General features: G+C 45.3%; 1 protein-coding gene across 1 annotated transcript; it reads right to left on the bottom strand.

The window, feature by feature from the left end:
- On the bottom strand, window positions 1-24620 carry LOC133378205 (motor neuron and pancreas homeobox 1-like). The gene is made up of 4 exons (XM_061612995.1): window positions 24549-24620; window positions 24185-24488; window positions 2610-2770; window positions 1-1532 (listed from the first exon to the last, which is right to left on the bottom strand). Exons 1-4 carry the CDS (start codon window positions 24618-24620, stop codon window positions 1221-1223), a joined length of 849 nt encoding a protein of 282 aa, XP_061468979.1. The 3' UTR covers window positions 1-1220.
- Window positions 24621-25082: the final 462 nt, after the last annotated feature.

Raw genomic sequence — 25082 nt, 5'->3', positions numbered from 1 at the left:
ATAAATAATAAAAAATGCAATCTGATGCATGGCTAATATCAAATAAGTAGAGAACCTTTGAGTGCACACACACTTTGCCCTGTGCCTGTCCATACAATATTGCAGGTATTCTCTTACTGAATAGAGCTGGAGGGGCCAATGTTCTGCCCTTCAGATGTTGTTGGACTACAGTTGGCCATGCTGGTTGGGGCTGATGGGAGTTGTAGTCTAACAACATCTGGAGAACAACACATTGGTTACTCCTGACATAGACAATACAATATCTGAGTGAAACCACTGCCTTACCTGTAGAGTTGATATAGATAACTTATTCCCTGGAAGACCACACAGATGAAAGAGAATCAGTGTATTAAGTAATCTAGTATGCTTCCTACTTGCAGCCTGATCTTATGCATATTTACTTGGAAGTAATTCCAACTTATTTCAATGTTCACTCTCAAGTATTTGTGCATAGAATTGCAGTGCTCCCTTCCAGATGCTTATCATCATCCTGGCAGCATCTTTTGGGCAGCTGAATGGACAGTGTGTAACCCAGTAATGACCATAATACAGTAATGGGCTGAGAATTTCTATTGCCTGGATTGCTATTGCTAGCCATCCTCTATGCATACCATATTTCTAACCTCATCATGTTGTAGATAGCTCCTAAATATTCACCCACAGCCATGCTTTAACCAATATGTAAATGTGTCTGGTTCTGGATGAGCATTCCATTAAGCTGACTACCATGTTCTCTTTACTTATTTCTCCAGTGAGAGAGATTCTCCCCAGAAAAATGGGGCTCCCTCTTATCCTCACCACCCAGCATTGTGAAGACAGTATCTAGAGCCTCCAGTCTGTTCCTTACCAGCAAGGGCTGCAGGAATTAAATGGCAGGGTGGAAAGGTTCTCACTTAAAGACTCCCATATAATTATTTTGATAGGTGAAATGCCTTGAAACTACTGTCAGCAAACCAAATCACAGCCTGCTAGTATGCTGAAGTAGATACCTTTATACCATAGTGAGGGAAATACCAAGGCATGTGCTTCCCACATCCAAAATACACTAATAGAACCATTACGATAAATATATTTAACACACACATAAATTAAGTGGCACAGTTCCACCAGGGCACCAGCCCAGGCACAGTCTTTCTAGTCTGTAAGCAGAAGGAGGACACAAACCCCTAGAGCTGCTTCTGGATGGCCCCACTGCCCTGCCTTTTGGGCTGATGGTCCACTCATAACAGCAAGCTCATCTCCCTATGAGTAGGGCTCTGAACTTCCTCTCCATCCTCTGAGCATGAGGAATCTGGACTGTAGCTGAAGGCGTCAGCGTTGTGGTGCAGGAATTGTGTACCAGCACTGTGGCTGCTGCATTCATCACCACCACTCTCCTCTTCCTCCTCCTGCCCCTGCAGTTCTCCAGACAGCAATTTCTCTGAGGCTTTGCTCACCCCCCTCTGTTTTTCAGCCTCAGTTTGAGACACTTGCTCCTTGGCCTTCCGGCTGCGCTTCCACTTCATCCTGCGGTTCTGAAACCAGATTTTCACCTGTGAGAGATGGACAGACAGTGAAATAAACTTTGTTGGGAGGAGATTTCTTCAACACTCTAGTATTTCCAACCTTGTGCCCCAGACTTAGAACCCCTAGATCCTTCCCCAGTCTGGCACCCTCTAGATATTTTGGACTACAACTCCCATCAGCCCTAGGCAGCATGGTCCATGGTCAGGAATGATGGGAGTTGTAGTCCAAAAATATCTGGAGAGCACAAAGGTGAGGAAGCTGACCTAAATCCTCTTGCCATCTCTGTCATTGCGCCTTCCATGGTTCAACATATGAAGCTTCTACCTTGGTTTCACTGAACCAGATTTACCCCGTGCCATAACTTATGACCATTGCCTCCTTTCCAGGCCATTGGATAACAATGTACGTATTTTTGTTATGCTCCTTCCTCTTTTTAGATTTATGCAGTCCATAAAAGTTCTCTGCAAGATTTTCTGCAGTTTTCATCAGGACGTTTGGAAAGCTGCAGGCTCTCAGTTTTGCACCCTGCCTGTGGAAAAAGTTAGGACTTCTACACTGTATGCCTAATCTGATGCCAAAATGACTTGCAGAGGTCCAAAAACTATTTAAACCATTAGTGGAGATATCCTATAGAGAGATTTCTATCCTGCCCTTCTGGGGCCTATGCATATGTACAAAACGTGTGCAGTGTATACCTCAATAAATTAATTAACCCTGGTTGTTCACAGACAGCATTGTTTATAGAGCCCAGAGGTTTGGCCTATCTGTTTATTGCATGTTGTATATCAAAGAAATCCTTCTGTAACTTTCAAATCTGTACAATAATCAGTGCAAATATCTGTATGATAAAATCCAGGGTTGGGGGGGGGAATTAACCACCTTCCCATACCTCTCAAAACCCACTTTCACTGTGGTTCACATGCAGATGTGCACTCAAATAGTAATGCCATGCAAATGTCAAAGGGAGAGGAAGTGAATGCATATTTCACACCATTTATTTAAAATTAAATTGTGATGGCTCTATGCATTTTCATGGGGAAACTTGTAACTCCTTCCCTTGCCTGTTGTGAAGGCTGTACACCCTTTCCCCTTCTGAACTGTACCTGTGTCTCAGTTAGCATCAGCGATGTGGCCACCTCAAAGCGCTTGGGCCTCGATAAGTATTTGTTGATCTTGAACTGGTTTTCCAGTTCAAGGAGTTGTTGGCTGGTAAAAGCTGTCCGGGGTCGACGGCATTTACCCATCAGGCCAGACTGTGGTGCAACTGAAAGGGAAAGAAAAAGTCAGGAAGGATGAACATGGCCCAGAAGGATGTTACAGGGGGGCAATTGCATATTAAGTGCTAACACATGCATGCATTTTTTACAAAATTTTCCATTGCCACCTGAAACAAACTGAGGAGTGTCTTGCTGCATTGCACTCGACTGAGTAAGCGTACTTGCAGTGAGACATAAATATGTTCAAAAGTCATGCCTGTATGACACTTGACAACTTACACTGGCATCACATTCTAAAAAACAGCAATCTTTTAAATGATTTATATTACCATCCATGAACCTTTCACTTTACAGAATTTCCTAAAAACACAGAGCTTACCATTTCAAATGTTCGATACGTAGAACATTTTGCGTGACATACATCATGGTATAATGCTCATTCCTACGACATGTTCTACATACATTGTTAAAGTATTATCACTAGAACAGGTAATAAAGAGGCAGGACACTGATACTTTATTTTTAATATGCTGCCAGACCTTCCTGTGGCTGTGCGGGGGTGCTATTGCTATTGTTTTGTTGGTGGTTATTGTTATGTTTTAATAACGAGTTTTATTTGTTTGTTTTCACATTGTGTAAGTTGCTTGGGGACCTTCGGTTATCAAGTGACTAATAAACCTAATTAAGAAGATTAATATTGTTGTTGATGACACTAATAATAATAATAATAATAATAATAATAATAAGGATTGATCTAAGGCCATATTTTATTAAAGATGTCTGCACGAGGGAAAGTAGTGCAGGAGTAAACTAATCTAAATGTCTCGGGCAAGCCAGCCATGTCAGTATAAGAGATATGAAATGTTATGGCCCCTTTACCTGACCCTCACCGTTATGGTGTGTAGGGAGGCTTTCCTGGCCTCACCTGCTCCTGGGGCTCCAGACCTCCAGATGGGTGAGACAGAGCAGCCTCAAAGGCAGTCTTTCCAGCCCCCAGGTCACACAGCCCAAGTGGCAGGCCCCTAAAATTGCTAATCACCCAGAAAGGTGCCTAAGGATGTTCACTAGACAGCTACTAACCCTGCCACTTTCCTGGCCAAATGTGACCAGGTGAATCAATTTAGCAGTACCCACCATCTAACACCCAAATGCCCCCAGCATCCAGTACAGAACAGGCAACAACTAAAAACCCTGCCCAGGGGCCCAATGCATAGAAGGGGAAAGGGAAACTTCCTCAGCCCTGAAATGACTAGTGGGCCAGGTGGGCCCTGAAAATGAAGGGAGAGGGGAGTCAGGGTTCAATAATCCCCCAGCTCCATCTTTCACGCCCACCTCAGCACACAGCTGCCCATCAAGCATCAGAGCATCATGTTCTTTGTCCCTCCCAGCCACCAACAATGCTCTCACCCAAGAGCTGCAGCCACTTATGAGAGCACCTTTCTGCTACAGACCAAGACACTTCTAGCTACAATAAGAAATGGGAGCCAGTATAGTGTACCAGCTAGAGTATCAGAATAGGACTTGGGAGACCAGGGGTGGTATCCTACTAACCCCCCAGTGCAAGGATCACGACAAGCATAATGGGATTTTCCCCTGATCCTTCCTGCCCCTTGAGTGCCCTGTGGCCTCCTCAAGTCTGTTCTGGAGGGATAGAAGAACCCCTCCAACAGATTTAAGGGCATGCAGTGGGGGAGGAGAGATAATCTTTGCACTGACAGGACAGCGTTATATTGGATACAACCCCCGGGTTCAAACCACTACTCAGCCATGAAGCTCATTGGATGACCTTGGGCTGGTCATTATCTCTTAGCTTAACCTCCCTCACAGGGTTGTTGTGAGGATAAAATGGAGAACATAGGAAGAGCCCTGCTGGATCATGCTGAAGGCCCATCTAATCCAGAAACCTGTTCTCACAGTGGCCAACTGGATGGCTCTGGGAAGCTCAAAAGAAGGTGCAACAGTACTCTTCCCACTTGTGATTCCTAGGAACTGTTATTCCAATGCACACTGCCTCCGACAGTGGAGGCAGGCCATAGCCATTGTGACTAGTAGCCATTAACAGCCTTATCTTCCATGGAGGAGAAGAGGCATATATACCACCTTGAGTTCCTTGGAGGAAAGGAGGGGTATAAATGTAATAAATAAATAAATAGCAATAATGGAAAAAGTTGAATTCTACACACTCTTTTCTTTCCTGAAGAGAACACCTCTGTCACTTTTTCCCTTTATTCTGAACCACACATAGTGCTAGCTCCTGTTAGATGAATATTCATAAAGTAGAACCACATTAGCAATTTATCTTTAGTTATCAGCATTGTAGTTCATGGATTATTGTTTCCATATCCAAACATGTTCACCGTACACTACTAGTTGAAAGAAATCTGCACCTTCTACACAACCAATTACTTGTGCAATATATGCAATAGTTGGCTGTTTAGTTTATCAAAGAGATTAATCTTAATATATAATAGGCAATGGAGATATAACTAGGCTTGTCAACTTTTTAAAAATGAACCTATTTCTTTTCATTTTTCTTTTTTCCACACATCTTGGTCCTGTGCCTTTAACAGCAGCCTGATATGCAGACATTGAGCAAAATATTTTCCCCTTCCTTCCCTTTATTTCCATATCAGGAAGAGCTTCACCTGATATTTCTGTGTTAATAGCTTGTGATTACACTGTCAAAGACACAGGAGCAATTTTAAAAAGGTGGCAGCCTTGGAGTTGTGCTTAATATTCTTGTATGAATATTCAGGGGCAAAATGGCCCCTCAAACTTCCCCTCTGCTCAACTCTTTCAACCTTGTTCAATATCTATATGCTGCCTTATTGGCTAGTATTTGTTGTTGTTTTTCAAATTTGGTTGAAGTCTCCTTGGTTACATGATCCTACCCAATCAGAAAGTACATAGTCATCTTGATGAGGTCATGTCAGTCTCATGTTGCTAATCAGATTTGGCTATCTGATGTCATCAGCAATCAATGAACAGCAATCATTGCCCTCTCTCTGGACAAATGCTTTTACCCTTGTTCACAAAAAGCCCTCCCAAAATCACTGAAGTATTTGGTGCTTGTTGCAAGGAAAAGAAGAAAAGAAAAGAAAAAGAAATACATCTTCTTCTGGATCATCCCTAGATACCACTCATCTAATTAACTTCTCTGGAAACATGCATACACTCATAGATCCAATAAAGAAAGAACATCTGTGGTAGTATTCCCTAACCAGCAGTGGCATTTGATTGTGTATATGAGGCCTAGCTGACTCTGTAAGCAGACATAAGCTAGACACACTGAGCCCATCGCCTTACCTTCATGTAATGATTTTATTGCCTGGGTGATATTAACCTGCTTGATACGTTATCAGTGCTCATTTTAACAATCACAATCAATTCCGTTGGTGAAATTAAACCTCCTTTATTAGCCTAAGGTGTATTTAATTACCTCCAGCTGTCTTAAGCTAGCGATAAAGGCAGCCCGCCTCCACAGAGGCGGAAGAGCACCTATCTCACTAATGAGCCTTTATTGAAGCAGACCTCTGAATCAGGGAGTGGGGAGGGGGAGAGGCTGAACAAAAGAAGCTTTGAGGAAGAGTGCTTGTGGCACATGAACAGAACAGGAAGGGTGCTGCTGATGCCCCTATTATCATCAACTTTATGGGCTGCCACCAGGATTAGCTTTTACTGCCCTTCACTAAATAGAGAACAGACAATCAGTGGTGAAAGCAGGCAGGAACAGACAGGTACAGGCAGTACCAGAAAAAACAATGTGGGAGTCCTAGGTAAACATGTAATCTGCTTTGATCACAGCAGACATTTGGAACAAAAGAGGTGGCTCCGCAGTGGGAAATGTTCTTACCTCTGAGAAGACTTCCCATAGTGCAGGGGTGGCCAATGTGCGGCCCCCCCAGATGTTGCTGGACTATATTTCCCATCATCCTTGACCACTGGCTATGGTGGCTGAGGATGATGGGAGTTGTAGTCTAGTAATATCTGGAGAGCACCACATTGGCTGCCCCTGCCACAGTATGTCTGTCGCATACCTCCAAGTCCTAATTGCCAAGGAGTTAATTTTAATTTGCAGAAGCTGAATTAGTGCCTCCTTCAGCCAACGTCAACTCATTTGCCTGGCTATGACAGGGAAGGTATGTGTGTGTGTTGTAGTTTAGCAATAGCCATTTAATTGCCTTGTATTTTATGTCCTCTCTCCTAAGCATCTGTGTCATGGGGCTTCTTGCTGCTCCTGCCACTGCTGAAAAGATGTTGAACAATTATGTTACGGTAACATCATGACTGAAATTGCTTCATGAATGAATTCTTGGCGCTAACTCCTAGGTGGTCTGAAAACCCAAGGCATTTCTCTTTTTTTTAAGATAGTTTTATATGTGCATGTCCCTTTTTTAAAAAAAGAACTGGTAATTTAAACAGGATGGTCCCAATCTGGCTGAAGTTACCCATGACTGATAGCCAATTCTGTGCTGGGGAACTTCAATGCAGCTGTTGTGGTGGTGGTGGGGAATTAAGTCTACAAGTGCAGATGCAAATGCAGGCAAGAGGTGTCTTGTGTGGATGCTGATAAGGTATACCAGGAACAGTGTGTGTGTATGTGTTTAGGGGGTGGGGGTAGATGGGTACATATTTGGGGCATTTTCAGTATGAAATAAAATGCACTTCCTATGCATTTTACAGATTGGACAGGTATCCCATTTTCTTTCCCTCTCTCTTTTCCATCCAGGAGAACAACAGAGACCTATTAAGGCAATTTGACTAGACCCTTGCAAAGCAGTCTGATGGGAGCACTGGCAAGCTAAGGAAAAGCCAGATGAATTCATTAAGCTTCTGTGCCTGAAATTCCTTACGCTAAAGTGGAACTGAATATTCCCAAATATGCAAAATTCACCCAGAATATCCAGTTTCACCATTCAGTTTTTTCATGTCAGGGTGTGATTCTGAACTTACTAGAGAATAAGTATCTTTCAGTTCAGTAAGGAGTGCTTAAGCCTGCACTTTTGGTTCATTCTTTTTATTGTGCCAGCAAGGGGGGGGAAGGGGGGAGGGGGGAGGATGCTGTTTAGATTTTCAGCCTCAGACACCAAACAGACAGAAGCAGCGCACAAGCTTTTCTATTTATATACAAGTCAGGGGGAAAAATGTCACAGCTCAGATGCAGCAAGATTCACATTGTTTCACCTACAATGGACTGCCTTCAAGTCGATTCCAACCTACGGTGACCCTATGAACAGGGTTTTCATGGTAAGCGGTATTCAGAGGTGGTTTCACCATTGCCTTCCTCTGAGGCTGAGAGGCAGTGACTGGCCCAGAGTCACCCAGTGAGCTTCATGGCTGTGTGGGGATTCGAACCTTGGTCTCCCAGGTCATAGTCCACCTAGAGGCAGGATGTAAAAGATACTCCTGACTTGGCCCCACTGTTCTCTTCAAACAGATATTACTACATACACCAACATTTTATCTTTCTCTCTCCCTTCCTTTTGCCACTGCCTCTTAATCTGGGTGCCAGAAATGTGGCAAATCAGCACTTGATGAGTCCACCAGCAAGTGCAAACTGTACAGACTTTCTATTGCCCCTTTGTCTATAGCAGGAAAGAGAAACTTTTCCATATTAAAGGGATCAGACTTGGAAAGAAGATAAATGCCCACCTCCCATCCCATCCTTACATGTTTAATTTCAGAAGACAACAGATAACAGGGCTTTTAATTTTAACATTCCATTTTTCATGCTGTTATTCACCCAGCTTCTTAAAAAAAATAAAAAAACTGACCACATCACCTTGCTGTATACTATTTTTAGTGGGCTTCCCAGTTATTAAAAGTATGCATTACCCAATAAATCTTATATTTTAATAACCATCTTGATTATCTAGGCTGCAGGATTGTTTGAATATTTAGCAAATAGCACATCCACCTTTTTAAAAAATGAACTTTATTTTTCACATGGACAGCCAAAAGTATTTCAAATACAACAAGAGCAAGGATAAACAAAGCCCCCCAAAAGGGACAGTTGATCTTGGCAACTTGCTAAAATTTATCCTGTATTTGTTGAAAGTTGTTTTGAAGTGTACAGTTTTTAAAAGCTTCAGACAATTCTTTATCTAACTTGAAAAGCAGCTTTTCCAAAACTTAATATGAGATGTAGATGGACTCTGATTGTTCTTTTACAAAACAAATGGAAATCATATTGTAAATAATGTGCTCCTCCTTTCCCCATTTTAAATTATGATTTTATGTGTGAATTTTCTCAAAGCACCTCTGCTTGTTGACTGTAGACAGGTTGTACAGTAGGCAAGCAGAGCTGCACACACCTTGGATAATAACCACTGGAAAGCATTGCTGTAGGTGTGCCAACAGGGTGCTATTTCATGCCAGCTGGGACACGATCAACTGTAGGCTGTCCTGCCTGTGGAAAATAGTAGCCCACCGCTGTCTGAGTTGCCATCAAGTTTCACAGTTTTGTGTATTGGTTGTTGTTGTTTGGGGGGGGTTAATTTTTCAATGTTTATTATTTATAAAAGGTTTATCCCAGACTTGGGATAAGGCATCTCCCAGACACATTAGGGGTCAAGCCAGGGAAGACTGTAGCGGTAAAACATCACACTCAAAAGAACCACCAGATAAAATTACGGATGAATGGTCCTGGGAAGGAAACATTCGTTCATATTTCCCCAAAGGAGCCGGAAAGAACTGGATGACGTTACCTTGTCAGATCAGAAGAGGAGCGAGGATTTTATTACACAACTGTATCAAACATTCGGCGCAATCCATCCAAAGCGAAGGAGTCACTGATGGTGCAGGGGCTTCACTTCCCCTTTCAAATCTGCGGGGCCGAATTGAAGAGGGCTTCCCTTTTGGCCGTCTCTGCGGAATGCACAAGTGTTGAGAACGTGGCAATCGTTCGATACAGAGAGGGATTTTTGCTTTTGAAAACGGACAACGTCGGGTGTCTGTTTTCAGGAGTGCCCTATGGACAGATGTATGCCGAGCGCTTTTCCAGCTTCTAGGTGCCCAAGGTGCCCTAGGTGCCCAAGGCGCCGAACAAAAAAGTGCATTGCTACAATATAAAATCAAATATCTTTGCATAATTATATAGATCAAACACGGAAATTTGGGGAGGGATAAATTAGATAGCGAGAGATTCAAGAGAATAATATATATATGAGAGGGAATGAACGAAAACCGGTAGTGAAAATATTCGCTTCTATAGCATAGGATAGCTGCAGAGGAGATCCTGCGTAGATAAAGTTGCAGATTTTATCGGGCCAACTTAGAAATATGCAAACTTTCAAGTGTCACAAAACTCTTCAGCAGACTAAGGCAAACCTTTCCCCTTGGGAGTAAGCCCCACTGAACTCAGTAAAACGTTCTATAGCTTTGGGACTTTGGTGGGTTAGCTCAGGATCCTTTCTCACTGAGGGATGACAAATATCACCCCGGCCCAACTTGAGTTGAAACCTTCTGCCCTTCATCTTGTCATCCTCTGAGGAGGGTGGGAGCTGCCTTCCAGCATCTATCCAAGAGAAGCCCTGACAGCTCCAGTTTATTAGTTAGGAAAACGTCCCCTCCGCGGGATCCGTCTATCACCGCCACCCCTCGTGGTTCAGAGTGCGATCCGGTGCACGCTTACTTGGGAGTAAGTCCCGCTTAACTAACTAGGAGAAAAAGGCTCGAGTTGCATGGAGCCGAAGGCAAGGACACTCCAGAGTTATTGTCCCTCAGCTATAGCAGCCTCTTTCCAAAGCGATGCCGTGCCCCCTACCTGCGTCTCATGGCTAAGGAGAAGTCATTGATAGAAACGGGTCTGTCTTCATTATTCCTCGGGCCTTCCGGCATTTGAATTCGGGTCCCCTTGGATTTGGAGCAGATCTTCCTGGCGGGTCCAAATTCGCTCCCAGGATTCCAAACAGACTGTCGCTATTTTCCAGTAGGATTCATTCACCTGTCGGTGAATTCAGGTTGCGCACTTCAAGTTGATTTGACGCTCTTGCAACAGAATAGACAAAGCGCTGGAAAATTCCACTGGCGTAACAATTGCTTGAGGCAACGTCCCCGCAAATAAATCGGAATGAATGCTCAATAAACAGGTCATCTGGAAGACCAGAGAGAATCGCAGACTAACAGCGCTGTCCTATGCATGTTGACCCGGAAGCGCCCCACTGTATTCCACAGGGCTTAGTCCCTACCAGGTGTGTTTAGGATTGCAGCCTAATAAATGCTCCTCTTCTAGAATCATAGTGGTAGAACTGGAAGGGGCTATCGGGTCTAACCCGCTGCTCAGTGCTGGAATCCAATTTAACGCATCCCCGATAAGTGGCTACTGCTGCTTCTAACCCCTCTTTTCAAGGAAGGCATTCAATCGAAACCACTGGCAACTCTTCCATGTACACACATTAAGACCCGGATGGGGAATCCTTGGCCATGCTGGCTGGGGCTGGTGGGAGCTGGAATCCAAAAACCTCGGGAGGGCCCCAGGTTCATCATACCTACTTTGGGAACACGTCTGTCACATAAGAATGGGAAGTCAGTGTCAGATTTGAATTTAAACCCTCATCACAGTCGGTTTTTTCCTGTGATCATTAGAGGGGCTACCTGGCACCCAGCTTCAGTTGGGTGAACCACTTGTGACGGTTAGTTAGAACAAGAACGCGATCTCTGTATATGCCGAGGACCACCCGTTTCCCCTCTTCCTGTTTGCCCAGCAGGATCTTAAGCAATTGTACTCCGAGACACACCAGTACTGCCTGCTGAGTTCGCGCGACTGTGCACGACACTGCAACCTTACAGAAGTAAACCCTATTCGGTTCAAATGTACTTACTCCCAGGTGAATGTACACACGATCGCACAGCTTTCACAAATAAACTGAGTTAGTCTGTTCTCAATGCCAGGTTTAAAACTGTTTATATGGAACGTTTATATGAAACAATGAATAGGGAGACTTTGGCGGGGCGGCGAGCGGAGGAGGCAGGGATCCATCAACTGATTTGTCGGCATCCAAAGGTCGATTGTTTACAACAATGCCAGTAGCAAGGCAGATAATGCAGGTTAGAATGGGATTAAACGTCCCCATTTAAAACCCACAATTAATGAACAAATTAAATCAAGCGAGGAATCGATGGATGCATTCTGCCTTAATGTATGGGAGCCCCTAATCCAAGGATTAATGCACAGTCTGACAGAAGCACCGCATTCTTCCTTTTCTCTTCTTTCCTTCGTGTTTGGGGAAGAGAGAGAGGGCATTTGAGGGCAGAGGCAGAGAGGGAGCCGATCATCTCTGGGCTATCACGACGGGGAAAAGGGGGAATCGGCGGACACGTGGCCCTGTAGCTAAAAGACATAATGATCAGCCACGGCACTGCCTGTTTCTTTTGCATTTGTTATATGTTAATTTAAGTTTTAAAAAACCATGTAAAAATGGCAGGCACCTGGAGAAGCTGCTACATGAGTCGATGTGCATGACAAAAATGATGTGCTGGGCCTGTTGAGTTCAGTGGGAGGTGCATCACCTCAAGCCTAAACCCCTTTGTGAGTCCAGCAGGTGTTTTAAACCAGAATTCCTACCTTTCCAAGGGTTTTCGTGAGGCGCTTCACTGGCTGGCTTGACCAATGGTTAGCTGTGCATCTATCTATGACAGGGAACCCCTCTCGCTGCTCCCCCATGCTTGATTCAATATTGGTTCAGTGTTGCCATCAGGACAGGACTTTGGGGCAAAAGTGTGGGACTCCAGGTGAACAGAAGGGCCTCAGTTGCAGCTGGGCTGGCTCCACATTTGGAAGTAAGTGAGGTATTGCATGTTACTTTCTAAAGAGGAGGACCCTAAGACCATTAAGTTCAGAGTCTAAAACTGTAACTGCACCACTGTATTGGTAAAGAGACTTTTGGTTTAAATAGAATTTACTTCAGTTTAAGTGTGCTAAAACTGCAGCTCTTTGTGGGATTATTCTGCAGAAATTGACTAGGGATGCTAAATGCCCTTTTAAAAAATGGGTCATGGAGAGCCTAGTTCTCCAGATTCCTTCGCAAAGTTGCTGTGGTACCTGTGGCCCGCCTCTCCAGAGGGACAGATCACGGATGATACAATTACAACACTTACAATCCTAGACCCGCTTTATATGGGAGAATTGAAATCAGTGGGACTTACTTCTGGTTAGACGTGCATAGTATTGCATTATCACACCGCCATCTTAGTCCCCTCTACTCAGAAGAACTAAAGCCCACTGAGTTCAATAGGTCAACAGGGCGGGTGTATATTGCAGCTTTAATAACTGCTCACCTCGATGATTATTTTACAAATACGTGCGCTTTGCTTCACAAATACAGCCTTAAATAGTGCCCTGCATGTATGTATGCCTTAAATGTGTGGCATGAATGGAATTTTCGATCCATGGATAATACCCAGGAGTAGTCATGTTCTCAGAGCAGACACACTGAAATCAGTGGACTTAAGTAAGGTAAGTCCATCGATTTGAATAGGTGTACTCTGAATACGAATTAGCTGAATGTCACCCCATGCTTTCAAGGAGCAAAGAACGGGAAGATATACTGGTTGTTTGATTGAAGATGATCTCCGTGTACCATAGCTACATCGGAGACAGGAGCAACCGGGCTTAGACTGGAAGAGGAAAGGGACTTTGATTCGCCTCCTCGATTGAGCCAAATGGTAACTGACTGATGTGCCGAGGACCTCTTCATCTTCCCCGGACTTTTTGCCTTGACCTCTAGCAGGGATCGGCCGGGAAGTTGGCTGCTCAATGACGTTATCTCGTTGGCAATAGCTGCTGGCTTTCAAAGCTCTTTCTTCCCTTCTCCTTGCTGAGTTTACTCCGCCGTTGCAATTGAGCATTGCGTTTTGCCTTATGTGATGCTCGAGATGTTGTTGCTGCTGCTGTTTCGACTTCTCTTATTATAATTTGGATATTTCCAGATAGATAGACGTAGGAGGGGTCCAGTCAGTGTCAAGCGCGTTGAAGTTCTGAAGGTTTCAGTGGGAGAGTCGAGCAGGCGCTTTACCGTCCCTCCCACTATTAATAGGGGTTAAGCATGCTTAATATGGGGTACAGAGTACCCGTAGTGTGGTTCTCTTTCCCCCACTTCCTGCATAATTTTTTAAAATGTTGCCAGTGTACTGAATTTGGCAATCCGATAATAATTGCCTTAAAATCCATCGCAGCGATCCTATCCTGGGAGCTCAATGGGACTTAGTTCTGAGTAGACATACCTAGGGTCCCTCTGGTATGATTGTTGTGTTTAAAATATTCTCCTGTGTAAATTTTCAAACTCAGAACTTGATGCTTTTCCACATTTGAATTGAAAAAAAAATAGGATTTTAAAACCAAAATTTCAATTAGTACAAAGCTATTGTTTAGATCTAATTTCATGGCCATTTCCATTCTTGGGAGATAGGACAAGAGGGAATTTTGGGAAGAACAGCATGCTGCACCTGCTATGTTCCTATCTACCCCTCCTCTAAGAACACACAGACAGGTTTCTCAGCTGTCATATTTCTTAATAATGCTGATATATTATAGACCCTTATTAAACCGCTGAGGAACCTGCATTCATCCTAGCATAAACTTCCTCTCTTCACATTTGGTGCTAGCTGCTTGAGCCTGAAATTAAAACCTTGTGGCAGTGAGTTCCATCGGTTAATTCTGCGTTGTTGTGAAGAATTGCTTCCTTTTATATCCGCCCTGGATGTCCCGCCAATCAGCTTCATTGGAAGACCTCGTGTTCCAGGGAGAGGGAGAACCCACACGCCGCCTCCATAATTTTATAAACCTTTATCACGGCCGTCAAGCTGAGTCAGTCAAAGGGAGGAAAAGCCCTGGTCTGGAAAAGCCAATCGTGCTCAAACAGCCGAACCTCCCCCGACTGCAGGGACCAGACTTTTCAAAACGGGAAAGGAAAGGGGGACAAGGAAAGAAGGAGTAAGTAGTGACGATACAAGAGGAGACGAAGGAGATCTACGCCCGGAGGTGGGCAGACTTCGTTTGTGCGAGCTACTTTGTTTTACTCGTCCCCTGAGATCCACCAACCAGAGCCAGGCTGCAAAGGGCTTACACTAAGAATTAAAGAATTCTGAGCCCGTGAATTTGTTTTGAGTACCAGCACTGAACCGGACTCACAGGCCTTACACACAATAAACCACGCCCAGTTTTCATGTTAGAAGTACAATTTAGGGCAGGAGTGGGCACCTTTTGTCCTGCCAGATGCTGCTGAACTACAACTCCCGTCCTCCCTCGCCACTGGTCGCCTTTGCTCAGGCTGATGGGAGTCGTAGTTCAGCAACACCATCCCGCGGGCCAAAGCTTTCCCACACGCGCTTTAGCCCCGACAATGAGCCGGGTTTTTTTTGTCAGTGTTAAAACGCTAGGGAAAATCCTTGCCGATCTACTTCAGATCCCCACAGATCAACGAGTAGATCTCAGTTTACCTTCTGACATCCCCGAACTAACTCTAAGTAGCATAACGCTTTGATGAATAGATGTGGGGTGGCGAGGCTGGTAGTCAGCCTAAAAGTTTGGGGGGCCACCAAAAAAGTAGGGAGGTCTGTAATAAATGTAATCATTTGGGGGGTTGTAAAAAAAGGGAGAGGAAACGTTTAGGGGTGGCGGGCCCCCCGGAGCCGGAGAAAAAATACATCAGAAAGTATTCCTGGTGATGTGGAGGATGAGCGTCGCTTCAAGTAGCCCACTCCTCCCAGTAGCGCCGTCAAAAGTCCACAGCCCCGCTCTACGAAGGAGCAGGCGGGGCCCCCAGTGCAGCGAGGCTTATGAAGAAAGTGAAGGAATACACTTTACCTTTTCGCCTCCACACCCCACAGAGAGAGATCATGAAGCCTACCAGCCTTTGGGTCCCCACCCCAGATGTTGTTGGACTACAACTCCCATCACCCCCAGCCAGCATGGCCAATGGCCAGGGACAACAGGGAATTGTAGCCCAGCCGGATCTGGGGGCCCGAAGAACTGGGAAGGCGGGCAGGAATTGAGGGCTTGTGGCTCTTCGGATGATGTTGGACTCCAGTTCCCATCAGCCTCAGCCAGCGTAGCCAACAGTCAGGGTTGATGGGGGATAGAGTCCAGAAACGCCTGGGAAGGCCACAAGTTGGTGACGGCCACTCTAGAATCTAAACTAACTTTATTGTGCGTATCAATAGAATGTATTGTGTATGTGAAGCGTTCCCACAGCACACACCAGGATCTGGACTGCAGAAGTGCAGATCTGAATTGCTCCTCCTGTAGTTACTGAAATGGAAACTTTTGTTTATGCACTGGGTCCAGTGGGGTAGTTGTTCAGGGTCTCAGCTGCTCTTAGACCCCTTACTTCTTTGGGAGCAGGGCCCCAGCAGGGTCGCTAAGTCTCCAGCATCCTATGAGCCAATCAACATGAAGGAGAGTGTGTTAGTCACTGAGAAGAGTCTTCTAACATGCTTCCTTGTCCTTTCCTGCTGATTAGAGCCAATAGAGTGAAAGGAGGTGAGTCAGCCACCGAGAAGACTCTTTTCAGGAGCTAACACTCTCCTCTTTCTTGCTTATTGGCTCCTAGGGACGTTTGTTGTTGTGGGAGAAGACATTAACAAGGATCTCATTCTCAACCCAGCAGCAAAAAAGAGGAGGGGTGTGGCTATGACTATCATGAAGGGACCCTGCACTTCTGAATTTGCCACTATATGAATGACTGGGTCCACCGGAATGGCAAAAAGGAACTGTGCTAAGCAAACTGGTCAAATTTCCTTGCTAAAGTTGTATGTGACACATTTTGTTACTATGCAAAGTTTTTGTTTTGAAAAAATATAAATAAATAACAAAAAAAGAGTCTAAAATTGCCTAACTGCCCCTTTGCCGGCGCCCTGAAAGCGAGATGGCTCTCCGCAGCTGACTGGCTTGCTTTACTTTCTACCAGCCCTCTGCCGGGGTCTTCTTCCTTCCGTACAATAAGCCGGGTCGGGGTCGGGGTCGGGGTCGGGCCCGCCCCTGGCTGCAACGCCCCTGGCTGCAAACACTTGGCCCGCTTCATTGACCGGCTAATGAGGTGTGAAATCCCCGCTTGTTCCTGCACGCCGGAGCGGAACGCGACAAGGTCTTTGCGCCGGGAACAATTTCCTCTTGTCGGAAGGGACAGCTGCGGGACCCAGCAGCCGCTGCCGCCGCCTCTTCCAGTTCTCCAGCTCCGGGACCCTCCACCCAATCCCCACCCCCAGACCCGCCGAGGAGCCCTGGCCCGTTAACTTTGGTACCCTGCTTGTCTAGATATTCTAAAGCGGCATACAAGATCCGGAATATTATCAAATACCCAGGCAGATAAGATTCACCACCCTTGACAAGAAGCCATCCACCCTTTTAGCCCCACCCCCACGAGTTCATCCTAGTGGTTAAAGGGCCCATTCACACGTGCATGGCAAGCAGGGATGTAGCAGTCTGGGGTCTCGGGGATCTTACAGCCCTTACTTTTTTGGAAGTAGAGACCCTATGTCTCCAGCATCCTGAGAGCCAATCAGCATAAAGGGGAGTGCGTTAGCCACTGAGAAGAATCTTCTAACATGCTTCCTTGTCCTTTCTTGTTGATTTGAGCCAATCAAAGTGAAAGGAGGTGAGTCAGCCACTGAGAAGACTCTTCTCAGCAGCTACACACTCCCCTTTCATGTTAGTTGCTTCCTATGGATGTTTGCTGTTGTGAGAGATGGCTCACAGGAAGGCCCAAGGAGTGTAGAGATGATGAAAGAGAGCAATCCAGCAAGGTGACGTGCCCTGACTATTATGAAGGGACCCTGCACTTCTGAATTTGACACCAAGTACAGGACAGACAAAATAAAGTACTTCTTCACATAGTGCATAGTTAAACTATGGAATTCATTCCCACAGGAATGAGTGATGGCCACCACCTTGGATGGGTTTAAGAGGATTAGACAAAACACACAGAGGATAAGGCTATTGGCTATGCGCTGCCTTCACTGTCAGAGGCAGCACATTTCTGAATACCAGTTGCTGGAAACCGCAGGAAGGGAGAGGGCTCTTGTGCTCACGTCCTGTTTGTGGGCTTCCCCTGAGCATCTGGTTGGCCTCTGTGAGAACAGGACACTGGACTAGATGGGCCATTGGCCTGATCCAACAGGGCTCTTCTTAGGTTCTTATGTTTATCACTGGATCTCACAGCCGAATGTGTGGTCTGAACTGCCTCCACTGAAAACCATTGAGTTTGAGGCTATGTCAGTCAACAGGAAAGTCTCTTGTCAGTTCCTAATCAGCTACTCTAGCCATAATTTGATGACACAGCCAAAGAATGAGGATGAACATAGATTTGTAAACTCACTGCTATCTATTTAATTGATCCCAAATATGAGAAACAGGAAGGGTTATTAGTGAAGAGGGTGGTGGCTTATTGTACATCATATCCACTTGTAAACACCACTCTACTAACCTAGAGACCAAGAAGTCATGAAGGCAGCAAAATCACCACTGCCATCTCATCCCCCTCACAGATCAACTTCCACAATCCAGGCTGTGTGTGCCAGTGTGTGTATTTACCTAAGAGGCAGGCTTTTACCCTGAGTTTAAATCTCTGAGACTTAGTAAAATAAGAAAAGCTGCTTTATTTATACACAAACATAGTAGATAGGAAAGGCATACCTAGTTCTAACTAACTAACTAAGTTGGAGACACAATGCGCAGATTTGGGTATTGGCCTCATGGTTCAGGAGAGAGAGCAAAAACAAAGATGTCTCCTCTCTCCTCAGTCAAAGAAAAAGTAAACAGAAAGGAGGGTCAGAAGTGAGGTCAGCTTCCCTGAGCATATCAGTTTACAACGGAAGAAAGTTAGGTAGAGAAGAGCTCAGGTAAAGGTAGGCAAGCTGAGCCAGCTGGAGGACCCTAACTCTATCTTCCTTCTGGAATAGAAACAAAAGCAGGAGTTGCTCTTGCCCCACTTCCAACGCTATTGAATTAAAGCAAAACTGGAACAAATTATCCCTTTCTTTTTGCATTCCACATCCACACCATCAGAGTCCACTTTGAGCTGGGCCAATATGCTTCATGTTCTCAGGCTCTAAACCTCCAGCCTCAGGACTGGGAATGGCCTCTGCTTATGAAGGAGACCTTCAAATGCTGATGCTGCTACCAAATGCGCCCATTTGTGTGCCAATTTAGGGCAGGAAAAAGTGCATTCTTTGTGGCGGCGGCTGCTTGCTAGGAAATTCTCCTCTCCTTTAGTGGCCAGGTTCTCTTACAGCTCAATCCTATACATGTTGAGTCAGAAGTCAGTCCAACTGGATCTTCATCTCCGGTGAGTGTGCATAGGATTTCAGCCTGACAGTGTAACCCTATACCTACCAGGGAGTAAGCCTCATTGAGCTCAAAGAGCCATACCTTTGAATAAACGGGGATAGGATTGCACAATGAATATATATTTCTGTCTGTTATCCACGTAGGGATGTAGCGATTGACAAACACAAAGGGATAGAATTGATAGCAGGACCACGAGCACAGGCCTCCTTGGGCACAACAAGGCTGCTCTAACATTCTAACATTCTATCATCCTCACCCTATTCAGGTGCTCCAGTTGCAAGCAGGAATGTAGTTGTCCGGTGGCTCAGATTCCTTACTTTTTGGGGGAGCAGTGATCCAGCAGAGTCCCTATGTCTTCAGAATTCTACAAGCCAATCAGCATGAATAGGAATGTGTTAGCCACTGAGAAGAATCTTCTAACATGCTTCCTTGTCCTTTCCTGCTGATTGGAGCCAATCTGAGTGAAAGGAGGTGAGTCAGCCACTGAGAAGACTCTTCTCAGCAGCTAACCTCTCCAATTTCATGCTTATTGGCTTCTAGGGATGTCATTGTAGGAGAAGGCATTCTCAATCCAGCAGCAAAACAGGAAGGAGGGGGCCTGACTGTGACTAACCAGAAGGGACCCTGCACTTCTGAATTTGCTGCTACACTACTGGTTGCAAGAGTTCATGCAGCCTGCAATCTTTCCTTCTAGTGCTGTTACAAAAATCTGGAGTATTGCTTTTAAAGGAACATCATTACAAGAGTGGAACCATTCCAGGAAATAGTCTTGTAAATGGAAAGGAATGAGACTGGGGCAAGGGACAGAGAAGAGAAGAGAAGAGAAGAGAAGAGAAGAGAAGAGAAGAGAAGAGAAGAGAAGAGAAGAGAAGAGAAGAGGGGTGAAGGATTAATTGAGATACTAGATCAATTAGTCACCTATTTTTAAGAAATAAAATATATGGATATTTATCTATTTCACTATCTGAAGATAAGTTCTAGGGACATTGCAGGGAGCAGATCCATTTAGAGCTCAAGGAAGGAATTGAAACTATTCACACTCATAATTAGGGTAACGGAAAGAAGCCGCTCTGAAAATGCCCTGAAAATACCACTGTTGAAAATGAAACAGTCAGTGTAGCATTAATTATGACCATTGTATTCATTGAGGGACCTGTCAAGATGTATTAATAATCCACATCTATTTATTAATTTATTTATTTATATCCCACCTTTCCTCCCAGTAGGAGCCCAGGGCGGCAAACAAAAGCACTAAAATCACTCTAAAACACCATAAAAACAGACTTTGAAAATATTACAAAACATCCTTAAAAACATATTTTTGAGAAAGCTTCGAAAACATCTTTATTAAAAATAAGCTTTAAAAACATATTAAAAATGAATACGTGTCAGTTGAATAATACCTATTTAGTGTTTAAAACACCTTTATTAAAGTGTTAGTTGCCTTTTCTTTTTTAAACGAAATCCCGATTGCCTTCGAATCTGGACCTTTGTGGTCAAACGTTTGCAACTAGTGCTCTTTAGCAATAGAACCTTAAGGTTTTCGGAACTGCGTGGATTCAATTCGGTTTCCTTTGTATATCAGACTTTCTGAAATATGAATTACGAAATACTTCGCTTCTCAGCCAGGAAAACTTACAAAATTGGTTATGGACAAACTAGATTTTTTATTTTTTAAAGAGAAGCCAATCTTCTGATTTAAACTGGATCGCTTTGCACTTAGCGTCTTCAAATCTCTCCTAAGAACCATTCTCTCTTACACGTACACGCTCACTCTCTCTCTCACACACACACACGTTTAGCTGTTTTTAATATTTTGCTATGGTATTTTTTCTTTTTTGAGAGAGAGCCTTGAAGTTTAGGACTAACACGAAATAAAACAGACGCAAAAGCTGTTAACTTATTTGTTTCTGCCGCATGCTTCCTGACTACAGTGCTTCGGTGTAGCTGACAAGATAGAGACATTCTTTCCCTCTCGTTGGTAACAAATTAACTGCACCAGCCCTCCGCCAACTCCGGTTTAAGGACCGGGAGACCTTGGGCGGATTAAAGTTCAAAACCTTTTACAACTTCCCCTGCCCGGGTCGAGTGATTGATGTGGGAAAAACCTGCCGGCAGGGCAGCAGGGCGCAGTGGCGGTTTGGCTCGGCTCTGACCCCGTAGAGATGACTTAGGGCCGAGCCTGGGTGCAATCACCCGCATCACAGTTGTGTAATGCATGGGAACAGGTGAATTCTGCCGCCGGCAGCCTGGAGCCTTTACCTGGTCAATTTCAGATGCCACCTTAATCTCCCCTCTCCTATCTGTCTTTGTAGACGGAAAGACCCACATGTATAAAAAAGTATACTGCAAGGCCTGCCTTAACCTGGATTCAAAACTATATGTGCAGGGATTCTATGGGCCTGAGGCTGCCTACATACCATATATTAAAAACACACTTAAAGCACCTATTCACCCACCCCTCAAGGATCCTTGGAGTTTACCTCTTGCAGAGCTACCGTTCCCAGCACCCTTAACATGCTACAGGTCCCGGGATTTTGGGGGGAAGCCATATGCTTTAAATGTATGCTGTATAAGCCAGCCATTGTTACTTAGAAGATAGAGGGCTTCCAATTGCTTCCCTCAAACATTTAGGATCAAAACCTTGAATAAGACTGCAGTTCTGTACACATTTAATCCCCATGGAATTCAGTGTGGCTTACTACTGAGTAGACATGTCTAGGAGTGCATGGCAAATGTGCCAACGAAGGCTCTTAGAGAAGGTGAAGAACAATCCTTCCTCCCCGTCCACCCATTTGCCATGTTTATTCAAAAGCCCTCATGACCTAATTCTTGCGAACAACAGATGTGGGTTGTGAACAATACCACTTCAGACAGCAGGTGGGGGGGGGTCACCTAATGAAACATTGTCCCTGAACAACACACACTCCTACATTTATAGAAACACAAGCACTTCAAGAACTAAAATTGGACTAAAATCTTTCTTCTAGGCATCCAGCTTTCTACTGGCAGGTGATTGCTTGTATGGAGAAGGGCTCAATTATGCCAGTTCGAATGGGTCGTTAGAAGTTCAAACATACCTTTGGACATCACAACCCCATCTGCTGCTTGAGAGAACTAGGCCTACACTTCCCACCAAGTTACTGATTCCAGCCCAAGGACTATGGACAGAAACAGCTGAATGTGTCTGTATTCTAGGTATGCATGCCAAAGAGAGAATACCTTTGCTTAAGAAGGGTGTGTGAGAGTGCCAGTTATTGCTGCTAATGGGTGTTTTAAAAGAGGGTGTTTTTTAAAGTCATGGCAAGAACTACTCTTAATACATTGGAGTCCCCTCCCAATCTATTTATTATTTTATTTTATTTATACGATTCCTTACCCACCCTTCACCATAAGGTCTCAGGTTAATCTCTGACAACCTTTGAAGATGGCCATTAATCTGCCCTTTCTAAAATCTGGCCGAATGTCCCCTTTTAGAGACCTGAATTCCAATCTTAGGCTGCAGTCTTATAAACATTTATCTGGGGGTAAGCCTCATTGAATTTAGGTTTAATGAACTGCTGCCCTGGGCATCTGGGAAGAGGAAGGGCAGGATATAAATGACATAATAAATAAATAAAATTTAATGGGATTTTACTTCTGAGTAGGGATGCATAGGATGCACTGTTTTCCCCTTTTCTTTGGCTGCATTTCAATGGCATTTCCAAATCAGGATTCCTAGGAAGACAGTTTAAATCACTTACGCACTTCTGCTTAACTGCGGCTGTAGATGCTTTCAGAAAACATTATAGAAAATAATTAACTATTGAACCTATGAACATACTTACTTAGGAGTGAGTCTCATTAAAATGTTTGAGCATTAGAAGCACACAAGATCAGGATGAAAACCATATGTTATGGAATAACTAGAGTTGAAGAGGGTCTTGGAGGCCATGCAGGAAATTCAGAGCTAGGGCACACCCAACAGATGGCTGTTCAGCCACTGCTTGAAGATTTCCTGCAAGGGACCCCCCCCCCCAGGTAATCGACTCCATTGCCCAACTGCTCTAACAATTTAATTAGGTATAGGTATTTTTCCAACAAACATTATGTAACTAGAAGAGCTAAAATATGTCATTTAGATCAGGCTACAGGGAAAAGAGGTGTTTGACATTCGTAGACAGCATTTGTTATGTTTTGTTTTTTTTAAAAATTTTTAATCACATCAGAGTTTCCATCAAGCAAAATTCTTCTGAAAAAAAGACAACTGAGAGATTAATGAAAATATTCAAGTCTTATCAGTAAGATGCTGGGAGAGCACTATGAGTTTAACTATAAGATCCAGGGTACAAGTGATCCAGCTGAGCACCTCACAAATATTATAAAGGATTTGCTAAATTACATGAAAAAAATAGTTTACATTTTTAAAAAAGCCAGCCTAAACTATCAACAAGACCCACCACTGTGGGCAATTCATACTGCAAAGGTTTAGATAAGGAGCATGTGAGGGCAGGTGCGGGGTGCTGTGATGGACTTAATTCCAGCACTTTGTCCAATCCCATAAATCGATCCCTGTAGGTTCAGATCGATGCTCCCTCGTTCAGCATCCTATTTTCCACAGCGGCCAGCCAGACTCCGGGAAGCCCCCAAGAAGGCCGTGAAGGCAATGGCCTTCTACTAAGTGGCATTCTGAAGCATACAGCAATCATGGCTAGCGGCCATTGATAGACCGATTGTCCATGAATACGTTTTTTTAAACCCTGCGGTCAGCCAGCGGCCGGCGCCAAATCTTGTGACAGCGAATCCTGTCCACTGATGCTACGCTGTGTTATCGGTTTTATTTATTTTATTTTTTGCTTCGATTCTAGCCTCATTCACATTTAAATGTTTTTTTCCAAAGATGCCATACTACCCTGTACCCTCCCCCTCCTATTACCTAAGCCACCCAAAAGCAGCAACTGACTCTCCAGAAGCAGAAATTGACCAAGAAGAAACGCCCTCTGGACTGCAGTTAAGGAAGGCAGACACCAAATGTGATTGTTATTTTTTGTCCGAGTCTGGGACCGAGGTGTCGCGGTGTGCTGAAGAAGTCGCTCCCACCGGAGACGGTTACCAAACCTTGCGCCCTGGCACGCCTTAGTCTTGCGCCCTGGTGCACGGTCTCCTGCCGGGTATCCGGAGCTTGGGTCTTACTCACCATGGAAGTCGGGGAAGCGGGGGGCCATGATCCCAGCTCGAATCCAGTGCTCCAGCGGCAGGGACCCGGCGACGGCGGATGCCTTCAGGTGCTCAGCGCCCGGCTGAGGCAGGTGGGGGAAGGCGGCGGCGTAAGAGAAAGCGGGGTGTTGGCCGGCCAGAGCCGGGATGGGGTAGAGAGGGGGCGGGTAAATGGCCGGCAGGTTGCCCAGTCCCGGAGGAGGCAAGTTTAATAAGCCGGGCTTGGGGATGAAGGCGGCGGGAGGCAAAGGGGCCAAGTTGGAGGGTGCGCACGGCGAGGGCGTCTCAGTCCGCACGCAGGAGCCCGGGCTTCCCGGAGAGCTCTCGGGTGAGGCGCTCGGCACAGGCCGGGGAGGCTCCTCGGCCAGGAGGGCCTCGATCCGGAAGTTTTGGGACTTCTCCATGGCCTTCTGCATCACGGCCAGGTCTGGCCCCCGTCCTCTGTCAGCTCCTGCCCGAAGCCGGACTGTGCTGCCGTGCTAAAGGCGACCTCCCTGGGCGGCCAACAGGCTCCAGCCTCCTTCTCGGGGTGATGGGGGAGGCGGGGGCGGCTCGGAAAGGATTCGGCTCCTCCGCTCACACCTGCTGGCCCCCTCCTCTTTAGCCACTTCTCCTCCGGCTGCCGTCGCTCCTCCTCTCGCCCCCCGCCTCCGATCTCGCCTGACACGCAAGGCGAGGGTTTTAAATCTCCTCCCCACCTGTCTATTGGCTCCCGTCCCCTTTGTTCACACCGCTGCGCCACCCTCCGTACCAGGAAGCGCTGCCCAAGTCATGAATGGCACACTTGGGAGGGCAGGGACTGGAGTAATCTGAAGAGAGGGATAGGCTTTGGGAGAGGGGAGCGCTCGGTTCCCCACCACCCCCTCCTTTGTTCGCCG

The sequence above is a fragment of the Rhineura floridana genome, chromosome 2 (assembly GCF_030035675.1).
Source record: "Rhineura floridana isolate rRhiFlo1 chromosome 2, rRhiFlo1.hap2, whole genome shotgun sequence".
In the NCBI taxonomy this organism is placed as follows: Eukaryota; Metazoa; Chordata; class Lepidosauria; order Squamata; family Rhineuridae; genus Rhineura; species Rhineura floridana.
This window is presented reverse-complemented; position numbering and strand designations above follow the sequence as displayed.